The 27,983-nt window shown below is 40.9% G+C and overlaps 1 protein-coding gene across 2 annotated transcripts; it reads left to right on the top strand.

Annotated features, from left to right (window-relative positions):
* The first annotated feature begins 1,375 nt into the window (after positions 1 to 1,375).
* Positions 1,376 to 24,950, top strand: HSPH1 (heat shock protein family H (Hsp110) member 1). Of its 2 annotated transcripts, XM_069012455.1 has the most exons (18): positions 1,376 to 1,566; positions 2,587 to 2,644; positions 8,495 to 8,635; positions 10,312 to 10,434; positions 11,576 to 11,675; positions 12,450 to 12,583; positions 13,054 to 13,298; positions 14,152 to 14,380; positions 15,333 to 15,439; positions 16,668 to 16,801; positions 18,846 to 19,051; positions 19,833 to 19,964; positions 20,697 to 20,834; positions 21,253 to 21,378; positions 21,920 to 22,027; positions 22,125 to 22,244; positions 23,449 to 23,610; positions 24,088 to 24,950. In XM_069012455.1, exons 1-18 carry the CDS (start codon positions 1,460 to 1,462, stop codon positions 24,286 to 24,288), a joined length of 2,571 nt encoding a protein of 856 aa, XP_068868556.1. In that variant the 5' UTR covers positions 1,376 to 1,459; the 3' UTR covers positions 24,289 to 24,950. The 2 variants fall into 2 exon arrangements, with proteins under 2 accessions (XP_068868556.1, XP_068868561.1); XM_069012460.1 differs by lacking the exon at positions 19,833 to 19,964.
* The last annotated feature ends 3,033 nt before the right edge of the window (positions 24,951 to 27,983 follow it).

Genomic DNA, 27,983 nt, shown 5'->3' on the forward strand with positions numbered 1-27,983 from the left:
GAAGTCTGTCTCTTCATTCAAAACTGGAAATACATTATCATGAATATTTACCATGTCAAGTAAGGACACGAAACCTCATCAACTCACACACACACATCTATCAGGCCAACCTATCAGCTCATTCTGAAGTTAGAAGCTGCATCCTTAGCTAGTGACACTGGTCTCGTGAATTTTTCAGCTCTGTGTCTCCTCTGGAACAGGCAAGCACTATTTCAGGAGAACAAATCCTCCCCATGCACCCTCATGAGGGGTCGAGATCCTGTGAGCTGAATGTTACTCAACTCTGAGGCAAAGCTTTATCAGAAATTGCTGAACCACAGTACCTAGAAAGGGGGGCGGTGAGGGGGGGGGTGGGAGGTGGGGGTGGAAATATCTTGTCTCTTCCATGCAAGGACACTCAGGACACTGAAAGCAATCGCCTCTCCCTGCCCTTTGTAACAGTCAGGACCTGAAAGGCAGCATCTAACATGCAGAGAGGACACAGTCTTAAGCTGTGCCAGGGGGAGGATGAGGCTGGACATTAGGAGGAAGTTCTTCACAGAAAGGGTGATGAGATAATGGAATGGGCTGGTGGGAGGCACAGGGAGGTGGTGGAGTCACTGTGCTTGGAGGTGTTTAAGGAAAGACTAGATGTGGCACTCAGTGCCGTGGTCTGGTTGTCATGCCTTGGTCATGGTTGGATTCAATTATCTCAAAGGTCCCTTTAGGTCAACCTAATTGATTCTGTGATGGATGTACCGCTGGCAACTGAAATCAGGATCTGTGTACCCACCATACCTCCATAAGGAATGCAGAAGGTTAAGGCTTCTTCTAGCAGGGATGGAGTCCTGCACAAAAAGCTAGAGCTAGACAGCTAGGAGGCAATAGGACGTATATGATATAGTGGGTTGTGACACCCTGAGACAAAAGGCCTCTGCAGAGAACAAGGGATCTGTAGAATTAACAGATTTAGTCTGGCAGCACAGAGGGGAGACACAACAACGTTACAATCGGCCCTAGAGATGTTTCCCAGTGTATTAAGGTAGGGGCATTGCCGCGGAGAGCTGCTCATCTCCCGTCCTCCCGCACATTCCAGGCAGTCGGAGCCTCCGCCTTTCCCGGCCCCCACCGCCTCCTCCGCGCGGCCCCGCCCCTGCCCGCCCGGCCCCGCCCCGCCCCTCGCGGGCCGGCGGCGTCCGCGGTCGCCATGGGAACGCCTGACGTCACCGCGCCCCGCGCCGCCGATTGGCGGGAATTGTTCGAGAAGGCGGCCGAGGGCGGAAGCGGAAGCCGCACGTGGAGCCGGTGAGTGGCTGCCGCAGTTTCTGGAAACTTCGCCTCATTGTCATATTTAAAGCGGCGGCGGCGCCGCTGGGTCCCCTCCCCGTCCGCCCGCCCGCGCACGCTACGGGGACCGGTGGCCGCAGCAGCACCGGGAGCGAGCCGGGCAGAGCGGGGGCCTCCCTCTGGCGCCGGGGCCATGGCCGTGGTGGGCTTTGATTTGGGCTTCCAGAGCTGCTACATCGCCGTGGCGCGGGCCGGCGGCATCGAGACCGTCGCCAACGAGTTCAGCGACCGGTGCACGCCGTGAGTGAGGGGCGCGGGGGGCGGGCGAGGGCCGGTCCATGCCCGGCGGAGCGCCCGCCGTGGAGGAAGGTGCTGGAAGTTTCGCGGTGGGGTGTGGGGGGTTCCCGCTCTGTGGGGCCAGCGCATTTCCCGGCACTCGCCGCCTCCGTACGGGTCCCCGAGCTCTGCCGGGGGGCAGGTACAGGGTGGCGGGGCCGGGCGGCAGCCCACTGTGTGCCCCCCGATCCGCTGCGTGCCCGCGTGTTCCCCCTTCCCGCCCCGACCCGCTGTGTGCCCCTTACCCCACCCGCTGTGTGCCCCTATACCCCCTGGCCATCCTGCCCCCCCAGGTCCCGACCCGCTCTGTGCCCCCCTCCCCGGTCCCGACCCGCTCTGTTCCCCTGTGTACCACCCCCCACCCCTTGCTTCCCGGTCCCGACCCTCTCTGTTCCCCAGCGTCCCGGTCCCGAGCCGTTCTCTGTCCCTGCTCCGGCGGAGCGCGTTCCGCGGGAGTGCCCGGAGATGGAGGGCTGTGCCGAGTCCGCTCGGGTCGTGGTGCGGCGGGCTGGGAGCGCCGGTGGCGGCCGCGCGAATCCCCGTGGGGGCAGTCCGGGTTAAGTGGGACACGGGGGGAACGCTCTCCGGCTCACGCTGCGGTAGGATGGACTCTGCCAACTGCTCCAGGGCAGCTCTCCTTTAGTCAGAGGTCAGGTGGAGAAAGCCTCTGGGTCAAAGCAGGAGTTAGTTAACAAGTTAGAAGCAGCCAGGCACAGACGGGTAGGGTGTAGTCTGGCTTGAGCTCTGAATTGCGATCATTCTGTTTTACCGTTTGGATAAGCCATTGTGAAAAGTCCTGGATTTGAGCCAAGGCTTTAAGACGGATAAAAGTCTTCCTGTAGTTTTTTTACTGCAAACTGAAAGAATGACACTTTGACGGAAAGACTTTGGTGTTTTATTTGCAGTAGTAGGAAATGAATCCGTGACAGTTCTTAGTCGTTTTTGTTGTCAGGACCGGGTTAATTAGCCTGTTGTTCTTTCCAGGTCGGTGGTTTCATTTGGATCCAAAAACAGAGCTATTGGTGTTGCAGCTAAAAACCAGGTAGGTCATTTCCTGCTGCAAACTGTTGAAGTCCCAGTGGGTGTAAAGAGTTGGCTGGGTGTAGCTGAAGCTGAACTGCTTCAGTTTCTTGTTGAGCCTTTTATTTTAGAAATGCTGCACTATGCTGCCATGCTTTCTTCAGAGAAATGTAGGATGTTTTTGCTAGAATGCTACTGCTCTCTCTTTCATTAATGTAATATTTTCCAGTTGAATGTGTCCCTTTTCTGATAAGTTAAGGTCATTAGGTTCCTTTTCCTAATGTTTTTATATAGGATTTTCCTTGTACTTGAAGGAAAACATTTCAAATGCTGTATATAGTTTCTTAAAATTAGATGTAAGGGGAGAGGTTTGGCTCAGATTCTTAAAGCTATTTAGGGTACCTTACTACCTTTGGATTTGCTGTAAATTAAATACCTCTGGTTTTGAAGGTGCAAGTCCTTATTTTGGGGGTTTTTTTGATTAAGGTGCTCTGAAAGATTGAATGTTTTCTTTGTTAAAGTAGTATTTTCAGTTTAGAAGGAGAACTTAATTCCAACAAGTCTCAGAATATCGAAATGTAATGGTTAAATAAATCCTTAGGTATTGTACATTGTTACATAACTGCTGCCGGGAGATCAAGCATGCAGCCTCCACTGGCCTGTGCATCTCTCTCATGTAGTAAAAGGACTGCAGAGGGTTTCCATGGAGAGAGCATTAAAGGAGACTTTATTCCACTGTAATAGCTCTCCTCTTAATTTTGAATAGCCAAGCCAGTATGAATAGTTTACATGTTCACAAGCACATGCACATTCAGTTACAGGTTAACATTTGCAGTAATGAAGTAAATACATATGTTTGTGTTTTTTCCTTAAATTTCGTCTTAGCATTGCCGAGTTGACTGCTGACATTGTTGCAAGTCAGAAACTAGTATGATTCATTAGTGTGCAAAAATGAGTTGTTACTCAAAATGGCAAATGATCTGAATCCTATGTACTCTTGAGCATGTTTTAGTATTGTTAGATTGTTCCAGTAAATGCTGGAAAGCATGAAGTAAGCTGAAAGTGAAGTAGATTCTCTTAGATTGCATTTACAAGTGTGCATTTGCAGTGATGAACACCTGTGACTTTAGTTACTTTCAAACTGACCTCTATGATGTGACTATATTGAGTCTTTCATGCCTGGCTCTCCTAGCAGTTGAAGCTAAGTATTTTTGCCAGGAGAAGAGAATGTGATGCTTAAAATGATAAAAGATGACAGATCATTTATTTCTCTAGTTGTAAGTGGACCAGTTTGGCTGATGACCTGAGATGCGAATTGTGTTTCTTTTGTAAATGTGGAAGTTTCCTGACATGGACAAGTGAGAGTTAACTTTTTTGGTGTCCTAGGTTGTAGTAGCTACTTAAATCAAGGAGTACAATGATCCTTTTCATTTAAAAAAAAAAGCAAACAAACAAAAAAGTCACACAAAATGATAAGAAAAAGGTTTTGACTGCTGACTTCTGCAATGGGATTGTGTGAGAGAGCTCAAATTACTCAAAGGTGCTCTCTTTAACATTTGAGAAATTGCAGCTGGAGCAAATTTACTGAGAATTTCTGTTACCTTTAGGTAAGTGTGCTAGCACTGGAGATGAGAACAGTATGTTAGTTAACAGACCATAATTCTCAGCTTTCTTAATTGTGACTAAGCAGGAAGATATTAAAACATGCTACAGACCTAATGGCATACAATTACTCTAAAAATATCTTAAGATTGTTCTCTTAGAAAAGGCTTTGAGGTTAATGCTAAATTAGGCTATAAAAGCTTCCAGAGTGCGCTTCTCTGCCCACTACATGGTAATAATTCCTGCTGCTACATTCTTCAGCTGTACAGCTGTGAAATACGTAACATTCAAGTACTCTGAAGTTGTGGCTATACAAATAAATGAAACCATGCTGGGAAACAATCTTGGACACAGGATCCTAACTACTCAATCACATTAAAGTACTGAAATAGTTCCTGGCATGATTTTTGGCCTGTGCTAACTTGTGCTCGTACTATTAATTGCTGAGCACTTTTTGGTGATTAGAATAAACCAAGGATGATTCTCACTAGGGAGTCCAAGTATGACATCCTTCCACAGACACAACTGTCTGAAAGTTACTGTTTGTTAGTGGGAGTATGGCCTCCTTTTTTGTCAGAGAGCTTTTCTGCAGGAGAGCTGTCCTAGTTGAGTAGTTTTCTAATACAAGATGTAGCTCAAATTCTTCCATTTTGTGGTGGAAAATTTTATATGCAACAAGGAATTGATGCTTTTCTTTGAGGGTAGTGAATGTTAGAAATCTTTCTTGATATGCTCAGCATTTGAGTTGCTATCATGCAGTCTGTTGGTGCCTGCCTAAATCTATCCTGTAGATAATAATACACTTTTATAATTTCTCTCTAATAAAATAGGATTAATTCTACTCTGAGATACTTGCATTGTCTCTTAGGCTGCTCTAGTTGTCTGGTTTCTGTTGTGCTTTGCATTTCTGATAATGAAGGCTTCTCTATGTCACTGGTTTGCACTGGGGAGCTTGCAGTGTAGTTTAGCATACACTTCAAGGTGATGTTGTTATCAAAAAAAGTTCCAAGTTGTCTGTGCACGGTATTCTTCTTTGGTCTAGTGCAAGAATTTGAGTTGCTGCTAGATGAATGTGAACAAGGAAATGAAGTGGTTTCAAAGTAGCTCAGGGAGGAAAAAGTAAGCCTTGAAATATATGGGGACACTTAAGCTTGACCCCTAGTAACTAGGAGAGCATTTGTTTGCACTTAATGTAATGATGTTTAAAGTGGAGGTAGTGTGGCTTGGGTTGGAGGGCCAGTTTACAGAGAAACCAGCTTCACATGTAGTTGCAATCTTTAATCATTTCAATTTGGTCTAAGTTCTGTCACTCAGTTGTAAGGTGAGTGGCTCCGGCTGCCAGCACAATCAGCGGCAGAGTGCTCCAGTGCCGTGCACAGGGGGGTTTCCTAAACTGCGGGAATGTCAGGGGAGACAAGAGCTGCCAGAAGCCTGCGGTGGCAGTAGCTCATGGCTGGGTGGGGCGAGGAGCAACAACAGCAGTTTCACCCACATATAAAATAAGCCCTTAGGGAGCGCTGGTGACCAGGGTGTGGCACAGCAGTTTGCAGGAAGGGTGCTGGGGCAGTGCCAGCCCGACCAGGGAGCAATGGTGTCCACCTGGCAGAAAGCCACGGCCCCGCTCAGCTCCGCACTCGGCACGGCTGGCACTGCTGCCCAGACAGCTCTGGTGGGAACACGCTGCCGGTGCGGGGTGGCAGCTGAGAACACAGCTGTGGGAGTGTGCCCAGGTGGAGGAGCTCTTCCACTTAGTGAAAGAGCTCTGGGGGGAGGTGAGCAGGTTGAGGCCTATCACGGAGTGTGAGAGAGAGAGATGATACAGTGGGATTACACCCTGCCTTCCCTGGGATGCACCTGGGAGGCAGGCAGGACACATGATACAGAGGATTCCTTCCTCTTCTCTCCACCTGCTGGAACACAGGGACTTGAAGGGATAGGGAGCAATGGTGACAAGTTCCTGGCCAACACAGCAGGCACATCTCCTCTGTGACTACCCCACTTCCCCAAGTGTCCTGGCATAAGGGGTACAAGGCTCTGCAAGTAGATCTGAGTAATAGTGAGGATGGTGGTTCATCTTGCATGGGGCTGTCACCAAGATTAAGTTGGCTTATGTCAAAACTGCTTCCATGAAGAAAAAAAGACAGGTCACTGCCATAGAAGACTCCCTTTGGAAGGGAGCAGAAGGCTCAATATGCTGGCTGGAACCACTTCTTAGGGAAGTCTGCTGCCTCTCGGAGGTCTAAGTTCCTACCCTGGTATGGCCCTCAGATAATTATCCATTATTGGTTTCTCAGGTTGGCAGTGATGAGGTTGTACCAGGTAGTCCAAGGGCAATCAGGAGAGATTTCAGGGCCTTGGAATGACTGCTTAACAGATCAGGAGCACAAATAATACTATCATGTGTTCTCTATCCTTCCAGTTGCAGGAAATGAGGGAGGAAACAGAAAGAGCCAGCAGAGCAATACCTGCCTCTGAGCCTGGTGCCACTGGCAGAATTTGGGGACTTTGATCATGGGTCAGTTTACATGACAGAAGGACTGCTAGCAACAGGCAGGGTACACCTGTCTCAGCAGGGGGAAAAGGATCTTTGCACAGGAGCTAGCAGGGGTCACTGAGAGCTTTAAACTAGATTTGGAGGGGGAAAGGGATACAACCAAGTTTGCTAGAGATAAGCCTGGGGGGTACCACAGCAGTATTTGAGAGAGTGTTCTAGTGAGGTCCTTCTCTCTGCTGCCTCAGTGGAGATGGGATGGAGATCCGTGTGGCAGCAGTGACACAAAGGTTATTACTGATGTTAACCATGGGAGCTCCTGAGAATGGTCACGTAGGAACTGGGGCTTCTCCCCGCAAGAAAGTGGCAGGATGAGCAGCCCAACTGAAGTGCATGTACATCAGTGCCTGCAACATGGGCAATAAAGAGGAGAAGCTGGACAGCACTGCACAGCAGTAAAACTGACACAGTTGCCATTGTGGAGATGTGGTGGGATGGCTGGCACAACTGGGGTGTACTCCTAACTGATTAAAGACTGGCTGGATAGCCAGGCCCAGAGAGTGATGTTGAAAGTAGTTAAATCCAGGTGGCAGCCCATTACCAGTGGTGTTCCCCAAGGCTCAGTATTGGGGGCCAGCCCTATTTGATATTTTAATCAATGACCTGGAAAAGGGGATCGAGTTCACCTTCAGTCAGTTTGGAGGTGATGCCAGGCTGAGCAGGAGTGCTGATCTACTGGAGGGTAGGATGGCTCTACAGAAGGATCTGGACAGGTTGGATTGAAGGGTTGAGGCCCATTGTATGAGGTTCAGCAAGTTCTGGGTCCTGCCCTTGAGTCACAACAACCTCAAGTACAAGCTGGGGGCAGAGTGGCTGGGAAGCTTCCTGGTGGAAAAAGACCTGGGAGTGCTGTTCAACAGTGGCTGAACACGATCCACAGTGTGCCCAGGTGGCCAAGATGGCCAGTGGCATCCTGGCCTGTATCAGCAATAGTGTGACCAGCAGGACCAGGGCAGGGATTGTCCCCCTGTACTCAGCACTGGTGAGGCCACACCTCCAATCCTGTGTTCAGTTTTGGGCCCCTCACTACAAGAAGGACATTGAGGTGCTGGAGTGTAGTGTGTCCATTGAAGGGCAGTGGAGGGGGGAAAGGATCTGGACTGCCTGCCCTATGAAGAGCAGCTGAAGGAGCTAGGATTTTTTAGCCTGGAGAAGTGGAAGCTCAGGTGTGTCCTTATCACTATCTACAATACCTGAAAGGAGCACAAGTTTTACCAGGGGAGGTTTAGATTGACTATTAGGAAAAAAAAAATTCACCAAAAGATTTGTAAACGTTTGAACAGGTTGCCCAGAGAAGTGGTGGAGTCACTGTCCTGGGAGGTATTTAAAAGGTGTGTGGATGTGGCTTTTGGGAACATTGGTGGACTTGGCTGTGTTAGGTAAATAGCTGGACTCTGAAAGGCGTTTTCCAACTTAAATGATTCTATGATTCTAAATTAGTTGACTAAAGTAGTAGGCTCTGTTGGTTATGTTATTGTTCACCCAGTTCTGTCAAGGTTTCAGAGATACTTTTATAATCCTTAATAAGTAATGGTCTAACTTATTAATGAGCTGATAAAAAGTACCAGGCAGTAATTACCAGTGTTAAAAGAAAGAGCTGTGACAAGGGAGTGAGCAGTTGTCTGAAAATTTGACCTGTGCTTGGGGGCATACAGAACAGCACTGAACATTGCGGGCTGATTAAGAGTGGTTTTCTAACTATCCTGTATTTCTTTACAGCAAATTACTCATGCCCACAACACTGTGTCTAACTTCAAGAGGTTCCATGGCCGTGCATTTAATGATCCTTTTGTTCAGAAGGAAAAAGAAAAGTTGAGCTATGATTTAGTTCCCATGAAGAATGGTGGAGTTGGAGTAAAGGTAAATCTGCAGTGTATCTTTCTGGTTGTATAGCTAAATCTGAAGTCTTGCATTTCAGCACCTAGTTATGAAAATATGGGTTTCTTTTAACTACCCTAAAGGTGGGTTGTTTTAATCTTTCTGTTAAAGAAGAGCTCTTCTATGAATAGACAGCTTCATCTTTAAATAGTGGATGTTAACTATCAAATTAGGGTTCATTTACGAATAATGAAAAGTTTCCCTGTTGGTAAATTGCATATCCAGCTCAAACACACCAGCAGAAAAACTGCTAAGATAATTACAAGGTCATATGGTTTTACTTCAAAGTATGACGTTCTGTCACTTTTGTGTGGAATGCATTGCAGCAGGTGGTTACAAATGCTTTAGAAAATAGTCAGAACTCTTCTTTAGGATAATTGCCATAAATGACTGGCAAGTGTGTCTTTAGTGGCCTGCCTGAAGTAAGTTACTTGTGAAAAGGTGTTCAAAACCAGCTCCTACCACACTGCAGGTTTGGCTGTTGCTTACATCAAGGACTTCACTGCTACAATGTCAGCTTTTCCTAGAATAGGTACAGTTAATAACATTGTCCATTTACAGAAATATATACAGTTCTGATATTGAAGCCTTGCTGGCACAACAGGGTAGCTTCACTAATGAAGACCTTAGCTTGAACTAGTCCCTCAAAACTTCACTGTAGATCAGTCCTAAGTAGTGAATAAATACAGAGTTAGATACATTAGAAAGAATATTAACTGGAAAGGTAGTCAAGCTTTACAAAAGAAGAGGTGATTTTTCTTTTGCTGTTTGTGACTTGTGAGGTTAACAGATAAATTCAGACAAATTTTTGGTTTCCTTTAATCAGTGTGTGTAGGAGTCTAGTGTTGGGAGTTCACTACTACGTGGTATTTTTCCTATTTTTCTTAGACTCCTTGGAGAGTGAATTAGTATTTATTTCTATTTAACTGTGGTTCAAAAGCTTTAATAATTGGTTCAGTAACATTCAGTAAGACTGGGAGGTTCAGGGAACAACTTTTCTATTAAAAACCAAAACGCTTAATTTCCCCCCAAGTTGTACTGAGTGAATAAAAGACAAGTGCTACTTTCAAGCATCAGTTGTAACATGTTATTTCACTTCATCATTGTCATGTATTCTATTGCACAATAAAAATGGTGATTCAAGAAGAATTTTTGGTGAGAGAGCAATAAATAAACTTTTTGCTGAGCTTTATCTTGAGCTCTTGGTTGTTTTATGTGCACAGGTGAACTGTTGTTGAACAGTTCTTCCTTTCAGAGACTCCTCACATATTTGAGCAGAAGGATAAAAAAGCCAAGAGAAAATAGACAGCAAGTAGGTCTGGACATTTTTTGCATTTGGCAGCAGTTTGAAAATTGATGGCTATTTTTACTTAATGGTATGCCACATTTTAAACTTGTGTCACTTTTGGCCCTTTCCTAGCCATTTCCTTAATCTATGGAGTTGATACAGTTCTTGCTGCTTTAAGACTGTGAGAATGGAATTATTGCTTCTATAAACACTCAATTGGGAAATTAAATTGTAAAGTGAAGTTCTATAATGAAATAATGAAGCATGTCATAATTCATAGAGATTAGCCAGCAGTGTATCAAAAAACATTAAATGTATGTAATTTTTCCTCCAGTTGAACTGATGGAATTATTTCACCTATTCTATCCAGGTCATGTACATGGATGAAGAGCACATCTTCAGTGTGGAACAGATTTCAGCTATGCTATTGACTAAATTAAAGGAGACTGCAGAGAGTAACCTGAAAAAACCAGTAACAGACTGTGTTATTTCTGTAAGTAATTGTAGTGCACAGGAACATTGTCTTTTTACTTCATCTATCGAGGGCATTTTGTTTCTATTCATGCAGAGTGGAAAAGAACTCTGCTAAGCACTTAGAAAGGGATTAATCCTAACTAGCTTTAGAGCTTTTGTCTAAAAGAAATCCCAGGGCTACTTCCATATTCCAGACCCTGACTAACTTTGTACTAATTATTCATTAAAGTAAATACATATGTTTGTGATTTTTCTTGAATTTTAAACAATTTGGTAACAACTTTGATAAACAATTTCCTTTGTTTATCAAAATTTGCTGTCTGGCAGCTGAAAATTTTAGTTTGTCCTGTTTATGTTCATTCTTTCAGCAACTTTGTTTTGCTTTTTTCAATGTTATGACTGTACAGAAAATGACCTCAGATCAAGAGCAGTCATTCCATTGCAAAGCCCTGAGTATAAAATAACACCTGCCTCTCTGTTCTCAATGACTCTGAACAAGTCTGTCTCATGTTGCATCTAGGCATATTTAGCTCTTGTTATTATTAGAAATGTTGATTCTCCAGTTGATACCTGGAAAGCTAGTTCTTCATGTGTCCCTGGGGACATCAGAAGGCACTGTCCAACATCAGTGCTAGACATGTGCAGAAAATTTTCAACACCGTATTCCTTCAGAATTTCTTAGCACTTCTTGCCCAAAGTAATTTCTGCCAAAATAGATTCTCTTCATTTGTTATCCCTTATTTCTTTGCATCTCTCATAACTGTAGTATTGCTGTACATTTTTAGTTCCCTCTTTACTTTTTTGGACAGGAGTATACCTGCTAGTTCTGATTAGGGTATTCCATGTCACTGTCTTCATAATACCCAGTTTCACATTTTGGGCCAGCACTTAATGTTATTAGCATTTGCACACAAATAACTCATTTGTTTCTTTCTTGCTAGTGTGTGCTCATGTAAACTAGCTGATGCACATTTAATTCCATCTCTGATTGAACAGAATATTTGAAGTGTCAATTCAGTATGGTAGCTGCATTTTAGAGGCTCGCAGTAAGCGTCCTCCTCAAAGAGGAGGAATAGATACAATTTTTAAATTAATACTTTTAAATCATATAATGTCTCATTTTCTGGAAATAACTTTGTATTCTCACCTACTTTCTTCAGGTTCCATCATTTTTTACAGATGCTGAAAGGAGGTCCCTTCTAGATGCAGCTCAGATTGTTGGCCTAAATTGCCTTAGATTAATGAATGACATGACAGCAGGTAAGTAGGATAAAATAGCAGTTCCTGCAAATGACAGGTGGGGTAGAGGGTGCATTTAATTACACTAAGAAAAAGGGCTGACTTGAAAAGGCAAACATGAGACATGAATATTTGAAAAACTTTCTGCTTTTTTCTTGGTTTAATGTCTTCTGTGTGAAGGGGTAGATGAGATCAAGCTCCAGTGATAATTATCTCCCTGAGAACTTACTTAGGAGTCACTGCGTGTGCCTGGACTGCTTGTTCATTTAGTGTACTGCCCAGATGCACAGCTGCAGGATTTAGGCACCCTTAAAGGAAGTTCCTTGATTAAACATCAACACCTCATAGCTTCCAGGGCTTTTTCAGTATAGTCAGGGTTTTAAACACACATATGGCTCTGCTGACCATTTCTACAACTCTCAGACAGAACCTTCCTGCCTGGGAGATACTCATTGGAAATACAAAATTGGATTTGGGTTTTGTTGTTAAGATGTTCTGTGCCTTTGATTACTTTGCAAGGCAAAAAAACAAACAAACAAAAAAACCACAACCCAAAAACCCCCAAACAAATGCTTAGAGAGCATATACATGACTAAGGGAGCATGTTCTGCTTCTCAGATCCTATAGGCTATATTAATGGAATAAAGCTTTCGTGAAGGTAATATACCTTGCGTAGGTGTATGTCTGGATTTGTCTTGATGCTTTTGATCTTATAGCTTAATGTTCACAGGGATGTGATGGTATGTCATTGGAAACCATAGACTGTGTGGATAATACCTGACACTTCTTTTGCAGTGGCTCTGAATTATGGAATTTATAAACAAGACCTTCCAGCTCCTGAAGAGAAGCCACGGATAGTTGTATTTGTTGATATGGGGCATTCTGCATTTCAAGTGTCAGCCTGTGCATTCAACAAGAGTAAACTGAAGGTAGTAAGATTAAATGGGAATAAAAGGGTTTGTAAGTGATTAGAATCCAATAGCCTGCCAATCTGCCTTGTTTTTTAAATTCTGAAATAATGTATAGAAAGTGGCAACAAGTCAAAAGTTGAAGGTGTTCATCAGTGTCTTTCACTTCATTAGAATTGTTTCAAACAGGCTGTACATTTCTTGCAATACACAAATGTAAGATATATATAATGCAAGTGCTGTAATTCAGTTTGTTTAATCTAAATGAATGTGTGTATGGATCAAAATTTTGAATACTTAGGATTGTCACTTAGTCTTATTTCCTCCTTAAAAGTGAAGGGCAATTTTTGGTTGGTGTGGTTGTGCATTGGAAGACAGACTGACGTGTCCCCAACGTTTTATTGAAGCAAGGGCTTGCTGATATTGGAAGACTGCTATTGCCTTTGATTTTATTGAGTGTAAGACTTAATAATTGTGTTCTTTCAAACCAGGTACTTGGCACAGCATTTGACCCTTTCCTCGGTGGGAGAAACTTTGATGGGAAGCTGGTAGATTACTTTTGTGCAGAAATAAAATCAAAATACAAACTAGATCCAAAAACCAAAGTTCGGGCTCTTCTTCGTCTGTATCAGGAGTGTGAGAAACTGAAGAAACTAATGAGTTCAAATAGCACAGACATTCCCCTAAATATTGAGTGTTTCATGAATGATACTGATGTATCTGGAAAAATGAACAGGTGGGTTCTGTTCAAGACAGGCATTTGCTTTGGTGGCCATATTCTTTAAACATAATTTGAAACAAGTTTCTTTCTGTGTATGAAAGAAACTTAATGTGCTAAAGTTAAGTGTAAGTGCTGAATAGCTGTGGCATTTTTGTAATGCTAGAATAGCTAAGGCTGTGAAATGTAATGTTCAGCTACTTGAGTAATGCTTCAGTGCAATAAAGCATGCATAAGAAGCTTGGATTCTTTTTGTAGAATGATACGTTCTTAAAACTATGGATTGATGCATGCAAACCAGAGGGTTGGCTGCCTATTTAGGCCTTCTGCATATTTTATGTAACCTAAATCCCATACTGCTCTTAAGACAGCAACAATTGAAGCTTTGTTTCTTTTTTTCTGTTCTTACTGTACTGTGGATATTGGTAGGGAAATGGGGGGCAGAAACAATGCTTATGGGAGATGATGTGATTATGGTCCAAGTGTAAATGAAGTCTGTCTCTTGCACACTGCTAAGAGTGACGGGTTCTTTTTCTTCTAGTATGTAGGCCACAGCTTTTCATTATAAAGGAAGTGTCAGTGTTTTCTGATTTCTTATCTGTAACCTCTGCTGAGAGGCAAATATATAGCAGCTGCCCAAACAAAACCTTTATCTTCTTTAACTACATTGATAGTGGCCTAGGAAAATCTGTAAGCAGCTGTTTGTGTACTGCCTTGTCTAAGGTTGCCACTTTGGCCTACTCACAGGAGTTTAGCTTTAAGTCTCTTTGCAGTGTAGTTAACAAACCTGGTCAGCATCGGTTTGGAAACAAATACCAGGCACAATTCTGGTGGGACAGGCATTCTTTAGTTAATTCCATTTTTTTCTTAGGTCACAATTTGAAGAATTGTGTGCTGACCTGCTGCAAAGGATAGAGATGCCTCTGCTTTCATTAATGGAGCAAACACAACTGAAAGTGGAAGATGTAAATGCTGTAGAGATTGTGGGAGGAGCAACCCGTATTCCTGCTGTCAAAGAGAGGATTGCTAAATTCTTTGGCAAGGATGTCAGTACAACACTGAATGCAGATGAAGCCATAGCTAGGGGCTGTGCTCTGCAGGTATAGTACTAGCAACCCTTGATGAAATTAAGACATATTTCGTGGTAGTACTTCCATGAAGAATTAGTCAAGCAGTTATGAAAAATTGTAGAAGTGGTCCATTTTAAAGTACTCAAGGGAACATACATGTTCACTAGGTCTTTTTATGGGACTGTGATGCTTAAAAAAGTCCAGTGCACTCCTGTCTGGTGCAGTACGCTGTTGCGCTTTATTGATGATGCTGGGTGTATTCTGTAAGCAGTCCACTCTCTTCTTCAGAAGAACATGATCTAGGGTTCTTTAATGCCAAAAATTTAAATTGTTGTCAAGCTGAAAGATATTTTTACTCAACAAGGTATAAGGAGTATCTATGGAGAGCCCAAACTACTGCAAGTTTTAATTTTCTGGTATCCAACTTGCCATCAGTGTGAAACAGGCTTTATTCTGTCTCCCTCCCATTTTTACTGTTTCCAACTAGTGAACTATATTTTACAAGCAAACCTCTCGTTCTGTGTTCTTCTTTTTCTCCTTTAACTTCATGCCTTATTTCACCCTTTTCTTTGACTTGTTTCTTTACCTCACTAACAGCTTCCCATCACCAGCAATCAGTTGTGTTCAGGGAAAGAAGTAGGATCCTTTAGATAAACACCACTTCTTTTAGGACTAAGCAGTGCCATATTTCCATTCTTTACAGTCCTGGTATTTGCTTAGAGAGCTACCTTTGCTCACAAGCTACAAAAGGCTTGCTAACACAGCACATAAACACTTGTGTATGAGATTTCTGTTCTCTTATGATACTGCATTGAAATTAAGCATTGAAATAGTTCTGCTTAATAAAGTCAACACAGTTCTCTCTTGTTCAAGGATTTTTTGTTGTTTAGGCTAGTGGAGTAGAAGAATAAACCAACTTTAATGCAAGTTTTTTTGTTGGTTTGTTTTTTGTTGTTGTTGTTTTGGTTTTTTTTCTTTTTAGTGTGCCATTCTTTCTCCAGCTTTTAAAGTGAGAGAATTCTCTGTGACAGATGCTACACCTTTTCCAATATCTTTGCTGTGGAACACAGAAGCAGAGGACACTGAAGGGTAGGTAGCTCAGACTATGGTTCTATGAAGCTTTTGACCTTCATAATTCAAGGGTAATGTTCTTGCTTGCATTTAAATCAGGATCTTGGCATTCTGATGTAGAAAACTCATAGGCCATGTACCAGAGGTGGTTGACAGGGGAGATTGTAAAGACATGTTAAAATTTTAACTGTAATTCCTCATATGTAAAAAATATAAAGATTTTTAAAAAGTAAGTAAATGAGCTACCAACTAGTATCTTGTCCTGCATTGCTTTTATCTGTTTGTCAGGATTAGGAATATAAAATTAACTAGATTGATTGCTAGATCCTGATTCCACTTTGCTTTCTGGCTTTCCTTTTTTTAATTCAAGGTATTCCCAATACCTGTCTTGAGATTCTTGCTTTAGTATTAATGTTATGTATTGTGTAAATATTGTGGGCTTATATGGGTGCTATTTATCTGTCAGAAGCAAGAATTTAACACCTAGCAAAAATTTAACATTTGTAAGGGTAATTTCTTGTAGTTTCAGTCTCTTATGACTGACATCTGTTACTAACTGTGCCATGCCTGTGGGAAATGCAATTGCTGTCTAAGATGTAAGGAGCTCCAAGTTCAACTTTTGGAAAAATCATAGTTCTAGAGGGACCTGTTCATACCTTTTTTTCATGTTCTTTGTAGTTCAGCCTTTTTTTCTTCTTGTCTGTTTTCCATGGAGGTGCAGGGCCTAGTTGTTCTGTCACTTGTGAAAGCAGCCTGTGGGTTCACATTGTGGGTAAAGTTCTCACTTTCTCACATCTAGGTTATTGGATGAGATCTTCCACAGTTAGAAGACAAAACTTAGTTGGAAATTAGAATCAGGCTGGCGTAATAGCGGACAAGCCTTAGAACACCAAGTAAAGCTGGTTGTCTTTCTGTCGTGTCGAGGAATGAATAATAATCTGGTGTCAGGGCTCTCAACTGAGCCATGGAACATAAATGAGCAAGGAATTAACAGGGCTATGATTATCCCTTTGAGACTGAGGAAGGGTGCAAATTATGATTCAAAATACACAAGGACAGTTTCTCATTACACTAGAGAGCAGTAAATCCTTTTCCCTTGCCATAGAGTAGTGAAGTATCTTTATTGGAATTGTTCAGAAGGGTAAATGTGTCAAAACATGATGTTTCTCTGAAGAGTTCTAACCCTATATCAAAACCTTCCAGCTCAAATACACTGCTAAAAGTGATATTTTTCCCTTAATTACAGAGTTCATGAGGTCTTCAGCAGAAATCATGCGGCGCCTTTCTCTAAGGTACTTACATTCTATAGGAAAGGCCCATTTGAGCTAGAAGCTTTTTATTCTGATCCTAATGGAGTCCCATATCCTGAGTCAAAAATTGGTAAGTAATTGTCCTGGAAATGGTGGTGTCTCCAATAGAATGATTTGAGAACAAACAGTAACTATATTGTGGTGCAGTATAGTTATGATGTATATATTCAGATTTTTGTGTCTGAAGGGCTCAGAATTTTCCCATTCCAGAGGTAATTGAATTGGTGGTTTTTATTTTTCTTGCTTATGAAGTTGCTTTGGCTAAATGAGGAAATGAGGGAAAACAAACGAATGCCTACAACTAAAATGTGGTAACTTAAAGATAACTTTGTAGCTTTTAAAATCTTCTGCTTATTACTAAAGCAAGCTAGGAATAATTGAAACATATCTCCTCATATTAAAAAAAGTATGTCTTGAATAACTAGTTATTGTTCTTACCTATACCTTCTGGGATTGACATAATGCTGAACTTTTAATCATATATATAGTGTATATATATATAGTGGCAGCTACAAGATTAGAGTATTGATTTGTCTATGTAACATTTCTAAGCAGCTCTTTCATAGTTTTTGACAAATGGCAGCACTTGACATTGTTGATACTTACAAAGAGCTTACAACATGGTTAGTTAGAAAAAGATGGTGGTGATAAAGACAGGCCAGTTGGCCAGTTAAATAATTGTTCTTGAGTTCTGGACATGCAATTAAGTGTTGGATGTTTGTATTCCATGTATTTTGAAAAACCAGCACAATGGAGAGGGACTTACTGCAAGTGCAAGTAGTGATAGTACAAGGGGAAATCGCTTTAAAAACTGCAAGAGAACAGGTTTAGATTAAATGTTAGGAACAAATTCTTTACTGTGAGGGTGGTGAGGCACTGGAACAGGTTTTGCAAAGAAGTTGTGGGTGCCCCATCCTTGGAGGTATTCAAGGCTAAGTTGGATGAGTCCCTGAGCAACCTGGTCTAATGAAAGGTGTTCCTGCCCACAGCAGGGGATTTGGAACTCAATCTTTAAGGTTGCTTCCATCCCAGGCCATTCTATGATTCAATGACAGTATTTGGTAGTTACAGAAACATCAGACTTCCTTTTGTGGTTATCTCTTACCATAAAGACTGATGGTGGGGTTTGTGAGTGTTCAATTTATACGTCTTTAACAAACAAGAAGCTGTTAACAGTTAAAACTTAACAGTTCTGAAAACTGGTAAGAACAAACTGAAAATCAGACTTGTTTCAACTCAGTTTCCAATTAATTCTTTGCTCAGAACAGAATTATTGGTATGACTAATGGGTGATTTAATAGTTCTGGTGAGACTGGCAAAAGGGAGAGCAGGTCATGTAACTCCAGTATTATTGTACTTACAAGACAAAGGATTACGTTCCTTAGCCTATAAAATAGGCAGCTAAAAGCTTGTACACTTGTGGTTTACATCTGCTGCTGAGGGAATGGTGCGTGCAAATGTGTATATTTGGCCTGTGAAATTGGGGAACTTGTACTTTGCAGGTAAGTGGGCATTGCAGTCTCCAGGTCACTCTTATGGTAATCCATGCATAAAGAAAAAAGTCTGCTGTTAACGTCAAAGACATCTGATTCTTCATTTACTGTTGAACTAATTGTCTGTCTATTAGTTTCACAAGGCTTGTTTCAAATATTACAGTAGTTACAGAACAATTAGATTCTGTCCTAGAATAAAAGGTAATGGCAAACTTGCATGGATGTTAGAAGCTGTAAGGAAAGCCTCTAGAAATATTGTTTCTGTGTTGGGCAGTAACTTGTATTAGAAAGGCACCACTTAACATTGGCATTAGACTAAGCCTTTCAGCCCACTAGTAACACAGATAGCACCAGTTTTGTATTTACTCTGTATCAGTGGTGTCAGGAGAACCTACTATTTGATTCATAAGATGAAGTTGGCTGAAAAGCAATGTACTTTGGTTTTGTTGGGGTTTTTTTTTCTGGTAGTACTGATTTAATTTGGGGGACCATGAGATTAGCACAGAGGCTTCATCAAATATTTAGAAAACAATTTGTCTATGAAAAAGGGAGATGTTTTCCTGGCTCTGTAATATTACCTACTTAATTCCACTGTGTGAGTTTTGATTCTTTTGTTTTTAGGTAGGTATGTTATCCAGAATGTGGCAGCCCAGAAAGATGGAGAGAAGTCTAAAGTCAAAGTGAAAGTCCGTGTCAATACTCATGGCATTTTCAGTGTGTCCACTGCATCTATGGTAGAACCAGTTAAAAGTGAAGAGTGTGAAGATGTCAGTGTTGAGACTGAAGTGGAATCTCAGGACCAGAGGCCTATTGAAAACTTAAATGATGTAAGTTGACTTTTCTTGTGTGTGAATGTTCTTACTGATGAAAGTATGTTCTGCTGTTACGTGCTGTGGAAGAAAAATACCTTCACCTAAGGAAGCAAAAGGCGATTAATTTTAATATGTGTGTAGCTGCCAGGAAATGTCTTTACAAGAACAGGAGACGATTTGTGCTATCTTGAAAATGTGTGGATTTCAAAATCAGTTACTGTGCAAAGTGCCAAATAGCAGCAGGTGGGTTGTTTGAGGGTGGGATTGCTTACAGCTGCCATAGTTATCCAACTGTTCCAAACAGGAAAACTTGATTTGGATTGTTAGTCATCCATGTGCTTTGTGTTGGAAGGATTTGTATGTAATCCTTTGTATTAGTAAAGTTTTTTGAAACTTTTTGTGAAAGGGAAAGCTGAATTGTTTTCTACAGCATCGAAGGAGAGGGGAACACTGGGGAATAACGCACATTGTTATAGTCTACTTGATGTTTTAATAGTTTTTTGAGGGGGAAAAGGCTGAAAAGTTGTGACTCAATAAATTAAAAGCCCCTTTTTGTAAGAGGAAGTGGTAATGTGCACACATGCACACAAGTATTGTGCAGCAAGCCTGGCACTGGTAACATTTTCATGAAGTCCTTCTGAACTTGCTCCCAGTCTGAAGCGTATGTGTTTCTGCGTGTGCACAGAATGCTTTGTAGGGCACTTTGTACTGTATGTGCGTCAGAAGTGAAGTGCCCTATACCTAAATGCAAGTGCACATGCCTTCTACATCCTTTGTGCCTGGGCTTTCATTTCAGAAAAATATCCAGCAAGAGAACAGTGAGGCTGGAACACAGTCCCAGGTACAAACTGATGGTCAGCAAACGTCACAGTCTCCCCCTTCATCAGAACCTCCCTCTGAAGAAAACAAAATCCCAGATGTCAAGAAAGTGAGTGACCCTTTAACTCTGTTGAAAATGTTATGCTATATAATGGTGGCTTTTAAAATGGTAACATATTTCAGGAAAAGTAAGGAACTTGGTGTTGGAACCTTTTTCATTTTCACATCTTTACTATTGTGAAAAATAATGTCTAAATCTTGTGATGGTTTTTGTAGAGAGTTTGCAAAATTTCCTGCAAGAAGATTCCTGCAAGGAGTTGTTCTCTGCCACTTCTCTGACTTCTTGCAGGGTTGTACACCTAGTTTATTTGGGTTGCAGACATTTCAATGTGAACAGCAGTTAGAGGCCAAGCTTATTAGGCCTGCTGAGGGAAGTTGGGATCAGGAATTCATAAACCTAAGAGGAAATAATCGATGTGAAACATTTGCCTGCATGTTATTGCTAGTGGTTTGGTTCTTTCATCTGTATGAGATGAAAAATACTTTGGGTTAAAATCTTAATCACTGTCAGCATCATTAGTGAACTGCTATGTTAGATGGACACTTCTGGAAAATCTGCAAACACACCATATATCTGTGAAATATCCTTGCTGTAGCTCAGAGACTAGGATAGGAGGTGGAATCCCCAAAAGGAAAGTGCCTCATGAGTATATTTTGAAGATTCTAAAAGAACATGGAACAACCTTTGTGTGTTCTTTCTCTGAATGTATCTTTCATCACAGTGATACTTCATCAGAAAGAAGTCAGGAAAATTATCTTATTTTTCTTCTTTCTAACTCAGACAAATGAGAAGAAAGGTGATCAGCCCCCAGAAGCTAAAAAACCCAAGATAAAAGTGAAGAATGTGGAACTACCCATTGAAGCTAACTTGGTTTGGCAGTTAGGAAAAGATCTCCTCAATATGTATATTGAAACAGAGGTGAGTTAGTGTGGTTTAGACTGCTTTTTGTGTGCAGTTATTAACCGTTTACGTGCTTTTCAAGGCAACCTCTGTTCTTGTACTGTCACCCTGGAGTGTGGGCTCAATTAACAGTGAGCTAATATACTGTCTGTCTTCTAACACGTGATTGACAAAGGCTTGTCAGAAAGATTGATGTGTCCTTTATAGCAATTAGTATCAGAGCACTGATCTGTGGAATGACATCACAGATTCATTTAAGCTGTTGCAATCCAGAGAAGTCCAACCTGTTTCTTCAGATGAGTCTACTGTATAATAATGAGAATTTCGGCAGTTAGGTGAACCAAAGCCTCTGGGAGGTTTGACAGGAGCTGTGCTTTGCAGAATGCTGTTTGAACCATCAGTATTTCTTAATTAAAATGTTTTCTGTGGTATACAGGGAAAGATGATTATGCAAGATAAACTGGAGAAAGAAAGAAATGATGCAAAGAATGCAGTGGAGGAATACGTATATGAGTTCAGGGATAAGTTGTCTGGACCATATGAAAAGTTTGTTTGTGAAAAGGTAGGTTATGGTTTCAGGAACTTCTGTGAAAATACTGATACCAAATATGTGTTGTATACCTTGGTCAAGTGTTCTCAAACCCACCCTGGACATAGCTGCAAAATCAGAACTTTATTTGAAGGATGGCAGCCCCAAACCCAGAACTAGGTTTAGACTTTTCAGATACATATCCCCAAAAAGTAGTTCTGTCACAAATGGAGTAAAGTTTTGTTTCCAGTTAAAGCTGGTGACTGGAAGGGCAAGCTGTGTTGCTTTATGCATAATCAAAACCATGAATTAGTAGAGCTGTACCGCAAGCATTGGCCTAATCGAGGACAAAAGGCTATAAATGCTACCTATGCTGTAGATGTGTGTTTCTCAGACCAGAAGCAAGCATGGTTTAAGTAACTTAATTAGGCAAAAGCTGCAGTAGAAATTAAATTTTTATATAGGAGGCTAAGGATTAATATGTGTATTTACCACTGTCCTGTTACTTCAAGACAAACCTAGTCGATTGGTGTGTATTTTGGTATTTGATGTGTTGAATTATATTGACACACAGGATCTGCAGGGATTCTCTGCCCTTCTAGCAGAGACAGAAGGCTGGCTGTATGAAGAGGGTGAGGATGAAGCAAAGCAGGTGTATGTAGAAAAATTAGAGGATTTAAAGGTAGGTCTGTTAATATGCCCAAAAAGCAAAATTTCCAAACCACTGTGCTAAACAACATTAATGAATCACATAACCACATAGAAATTGCTTTTTCTAGAAATTAGGTACTCCAATTGAAATGCGCTATCAAGAAGCAGAGGAACGACCAAGGCTGTTACAAGAATTGGGACACAGGCTCCAGTACTATGCTACAATAGCTGGGGAATTCAGGAATAAAGTAAGTGGCCTTTTTTTTAACCACAGTGTTTCAGTGAGCTCATTGGCTGGAGGGGCTTCAAATTCACTTTCAGATGAGCTGCAATCTACTGCTATGTAGGTCACAAATTTAACACCACAAATGTTTCCCAGAACTCAAAAAATCTCACACAGTGTGTGTATCTTCAGTTGCTTGATAATTTTGGATGTTTTCAGGCTAAAGAGGACATTCTTTTAAAGAGTTTAGGCTGGTGGTCTGATTCTTGACCTTTTTAGAACTGATCTGACTGTTTTTTAGAAATGTGCTCCTCTTCCAGTTCTTTCAGGGACAAGAGTTTTTGTATGGTGAGAAGCATTAGTGTAAAACCTACTTGTAGATAAAGTAAAACCACAATTTTATTATATGTGTGTGTTTGGGGCTTGGTTTTTTTTGTTTTTTTTTTTTTTGTTTTTTTTTTTTTTTGTGGTTTGGTGGTTTTGTTTGGTTTTTTTAATTGGTATTTGTAGATTACTTTTTTGATAAGCATTCCTGTCTGAAAATTTGTTCCTTGGGTTTCAACTTAAAGAATTTTAATGGGACAGCTCACAACACTCAAACTAATCCAGTCTGAGACTTGAGTCAGAAACAATTATGTCCTCACAGCTATAGATTACAAAACTATTAAGTGAAGTCATTAGTAGTGTTATACTTAAAATGACTAGCATCATTGAAAATAGTATATTTAAAACTTGGTTGTATTTAAGTATTCTAAATATGGATTCATCAGTTGTGTTGCTGGGCAGGTTCTTCTCCTGATATCAGTTAGTTGTGTAACTGTAGCATTGTTGGGAATGCTAAAGTTGAAAACTCTGATCCTTTCTCTGTACATCAGAATCTCACTGTTCAATCTACACTGGGCCCAGGAAGCCCCTCCAGAATGGGAGGGAATATTTTTTATCAGCCTTGTTAAGAATATTAAATTTTAATGCATGACCTTTTTGTGAAGCTTCTATGCCTTCTGTGAACCAGATTTCTTGTTTATTTTAACAAAGGAAGCTTTATATTGGCATCTGTATTTCCTGTTGTCTCTTGCTGTAATGGATCTCCCTTGTGGCTAACTTCTATTTAGTTTGACCATTGGAAAAGATTTACAAGTTATAAATAATTGAGATAGTCTTGCTGGCATGACTTGATGACATTATTAACACTTGACATTAACTAATACAAAATGCTTGTGTTTGGACAGGATGAGAAATACATCCATATTGATGAGATGGAAATGATGAAAGTAGAGAAGTGTGTTAGTGAAGTGGTAGAGTGGATGAATAATGCTGTGAGTGCACAGGCTAAGAAGAGCTTAGATCAGGATCCAGCTGTGCATTCAAGTGAAATTAAGGCAAAGCTACAGGTAAGTATCATAAGAAACTCCCTTTGAAGTGGGTGCTAAGAGTAGACTGGTAGCCATGCCCTTTGTCTCCCCCAGTTTCATCTTGCTGCTCTAGTCTTCTTGAAAGGTAGATAGTATGGAGAAGGAGATTCAGTAGAAAGCAGAGGAGCTCTAGTATACAGTTCTGTGGAGCTCATTATTTTTTCTGTAGTCACCTTAAAAACTCAGGCTGTTTTTCAGTGTTTTACTGAGAGACAAAATAGTATTGAAAAAAACAGTGTGAAATCCAAAATACTTAGTTGAACTTTGCCCCCAGAACATCAGAAAGTATACCAATTAATTTATTTCGGGGTACAGTAAGTACTTGCCAGTTTGGAGTCAGGGGAACAAATGCAGAAGCCAATTTCAAGCAGTCTTTTGGACACGGGACTTTTTGCACTAGGGAAGCTGGTGACTCCTTAATGTATATTTTGCCCACATCTTTTCCATTTCTTTTAGGAGTTAAACAATGTCTGTGAGCCTGTTGTGACACAACCAAAACCAAAAGTTGACTCTCCTAAGGAGGAAAACCCATTAAGTGAACAGAGTGATTATAAAACTGAAGACATGGGAGAAGATGACAAGAATTCTGAAATGCCTCAACAAAATGGCGAATGTCATCCAAGTGATCAAAACACCATTAACATGGACCTGGACTAAGCCACTGCAACTTGCAGCAAATTATTTCATCCCATGACAGAAGATGTTTTGGCTGTCATATGTGATAGGGGTGGGAACGCATTGTTTTGGAAGCTATTTATATTTTTTTTCTTAAGACTTGTCTGGGATATGTTATGTTGTGGGAGGAAGAATAGTAATAGTGTTGGTCATGACTATCCTAAAAGGAAAATTGCCTTGGTAACTTTCAGATTCCTGTGGAATTGTGAGTTCATACTAAGCTTCTGTGCAGTATTTAACCATTTGCATCACTAAAGATGAAAAGAAGCCCTTGCTTTGAAATGTACTGCTCCTTCAAAAGGTTGTAATCGAAACACTCGTAGGCATTTGTAGATGCCAAGGTAGTTTTCTTTTGTCTGGACATCTAATTGGGTATGTCAGAAAAAGCCAGTGTCTGTCCCCTTCATAAGGACTTTCCAGAAGAAATCCTCTGTCCTAAGGTTTTTGATTGTTGCAGTCCAAAGTACTTATCAGGTAATGAGATGGTGAAATGTGTTAGTAGCATGCAGAAACGCTTACGTTTCATCTCTTGCTAAACAATACATTTTTCATGTGGGGTACATAAAATGAAGGAAATGCTAATTCTGTTAGTGTTATTGTGAAGCTTTTTAATGAGCTTTGAAATAAAGTTCATTTTACCGGTGTCTGCTGACCTCTTGAGTTTAACTGTTTTCAGTACTTCTGCTCTCCTCACAGTTTGGCAGGCCATTGCTTTGTGTTCCTGCACAGGAGAGTCACAAACATGCTTAAAACTCTCATACTTTGCACAGAAACAGTTGTGCAGTGAGATGGATGTAACTCAGCCCCTTAGTGAGTTATGCCTCTTTCTTTTCTTTGGCCCAAGGGTTGTACACACCTGAAAGAACCTGGAAACTTCACAAATGTTAGGGCATAGGACAGTGATTGTAACACAGAACCCTATAGCTTAGAAATGATAATCCACAGTTCAGAGTAAGATGTTAAAACCTGGTTGAATACTTGGGCCAGGCTCTGCTTTTTGTTATAGACTAAACTAAAATAATGAGGTTTTTCAGCCCATTTGAGTGGCTCTGGTTAGACCTTGGTAAAGATTTTAAAAACTAAGATTTCCTCTCAAGTAAATCTCTGTAGTCTATTGGAAAAGATTTTTTTATGTACTTGGTGCAGGGGAGGAGGCTCTGTGTTAAACATCAAATTACACTAGGAAATATTAGGCACCTGAAATGCTGTGGGAAGAATTTTTCTTGGAAGCATATTCTCAGGGGTGTTAACTCTGCTGATGCATGGAAGCACAGATGCCATGTATAAGCATGTGGCAGTAGATGCTTAAAGATCAGCGTCACTAAATGCAAAAGTGTTTTGGTTTTTTTTTTTTTTTTTAGTAAGGTTTTTTGTGGCTACACAGCAGTATTTTGTCTGGAACAACAAAACCTAAAGGAGAAAAGAGAAATTTGTGCCTCTGGAGGTACTGAAGAGGGAGTACAGATGAGAGGACTGGTGCTTCCTAGGGCTAGCTAATCCTGTCCAAGGCAAGTCTTTTTCTTCTAGTTGGTGTTTTTATCATCACCCTTCTGTGGGTCTTCTCACAGCCAGGGGCAGGAGCTCCACTACAGTTGTGTGCAGCTTCCCACAGTAGTGCCCAATTTTCTGCATTGACTATATTGACTGTATATAACCCATTTGATAACTGGGTTATCAAAATGCAGATCACTGTTACTGGCTGCTTTGAGCTGCCTGTTCTTCACTTCTGCTGATCCATTAGACAGTGGTGTACAGTTAATCAAAATATTCCTGCTGTTGCTATTCCCTTCCCTTTTCCTAGAGCTAAGGAACAGGAAGTCATTCCAAACTTCAAAACTATGTTTGGGGTGTCGACGAGTACTTCTGTGTTGGTACCACTTGAGTGGTTTCATCAAGGGTTAAGTTTTATTAACAGACTACTGCTTGCTTATATTATTGCTGAAATGGAAATGATGGTTCTAGCACCATAAAAGGTATGGACTTCTATTGCAAAATCAGTAAGATGGCATAGCAGAAAGCTTATCTTAATCAGAGGAAAGTTTTGTAGAGATATTTGAAGTAGAATTCTGTCAGAAGAACTAGTCCTGAATCTACAGAAAAAAGCTTTTCTGGTCCTGATGGGTTCCCACATGTTCAGATACCTCTCTAGAAGGTGCTGCTCTAATTTTCCTCTAATGAACCTTCATAAAAAGTCTGCAGTGAGAACAGACGAATCTGGGGTGGATTTTTTTTTTCAGATTTCTGCAATGTTAACTATTTCATACCAGCTAATGGTGGGGCAAGTGATGAATCCCTTATGATCAAGTGGCTTATTTAAATCTTTGCAGTGCTTGGGCTTTACCTTGAGGGAAGGGAGAAGGAAAACAAGAACAGATGAGTGATACTTTACCTTCTCTCCCTTTCCCCCCGTTTAATGACTTTGCTTTCTAATATACCTTTTACCAGACACATGTGGAAATCCTGTGTACCAGTTTCACTTTGATCTCAGCATTAGTCACAGGGAGGTGAGGTGGCTCAGGATGGCCATTCCCTTCATGCTGCAACATATCAGAAGAACATGCAGCACCACAAGGCAGAGGTTACTGGGCAGTTTAATCTCACTGGCACAAGGGTGTAATGGCCTTAATATTTTACTGACACTGCACAAATAATAGAAAAATTTAAAATACTGCACATAGGTTTGATTCTTCTTTTGGAAGGAGAGAAAAAGATAACTTGATTCCTCTAAGGAAAGCTTTTGCAATTCTTTTCATAAAGGATTTTTGATGCTGTGTGTTGTTACATTCACATATAATGTGTTTATCAGAGTTCCCAATTTTATCCAACTCTTTACAATTGTTTTGCTATAGTGGCATTCCTAAGAGGGAGAATTTACATCAGTATTCAGTGTAGTTTTATTTTTGAGGCATGGCTCTTCTCAAGCTGTGTTCTGAGATTCTTGGGACTCCTTTGACATATCCTAGAAAAGTGTTTTATAAATACAAATATTTATTTCTTATTCAGAAAATGTGTGAAGAATACAAGAAACTCAAATGCCCCACTAAAAATGTTTAAGGTGATGTGAGTGGAAAACACTCAAAAAGGACTTAATCTGATTGCCTTATTGGGTCATTATTAACCTTAGTTACATATATAAGCATTCCTTAACTGCCTTTGTCTTCCCAACATAATAGTCTTGTGAGTTAACTCTGTCTTTATTTTAAAGTTTATACACTCACAACACACATCAGATTGCCTAAAATTCAATCTTGGTCCAATTCTGAGTCTTAGATGACTAAAATTTATGTAAAATACACAATACTTTTCATAAGTGGTGTGTTTTCCTTTGCCACTGTTTTTTTCCAAAAGCTTTAGTGGAATGAAGAACTGTGAGATCATGCACAGAGAAACTTTTTTTAAAAATGAAATTTTTAAAAAAATATTTTAAGCCAAGAAAAGCTTAGAACCACAAAAAGATAAGGACAAAATAAATAATGAAAAAGGGTAAAATCCTAAAATTTATCTATTGTATAACCTGTTCCACACAGGTTTGATGTAGCATGTTTTGATAGACTAACACTACATAGACTGGCTACTAATGAAGTCCAAATGCTGCATTTTAATGCTTGGTCAGGTACCTTGCCCTTCAGTGAAATATTCCTTTTATTGTTTACTGCTCCCATTTTGTAATAGGTTTT

The sequence above is a fragment of the Aphelocoma coerulescens genome, chromosome 1 (assembly GCF_041296385.1).
Source record: "Aphelocoma coerulescens isolate FSJ_1873_10779 chromosome 1, UR_Acoe_1.0, whole genome shotgun sequence".
In the NCBI taxonomy this organism is placed as follows: Eukaryota; Metazoa; Chordata; class Aves; order Passeriformes; family Corvidae; genus Aphelocoma; species Aphelocoma coerulescens.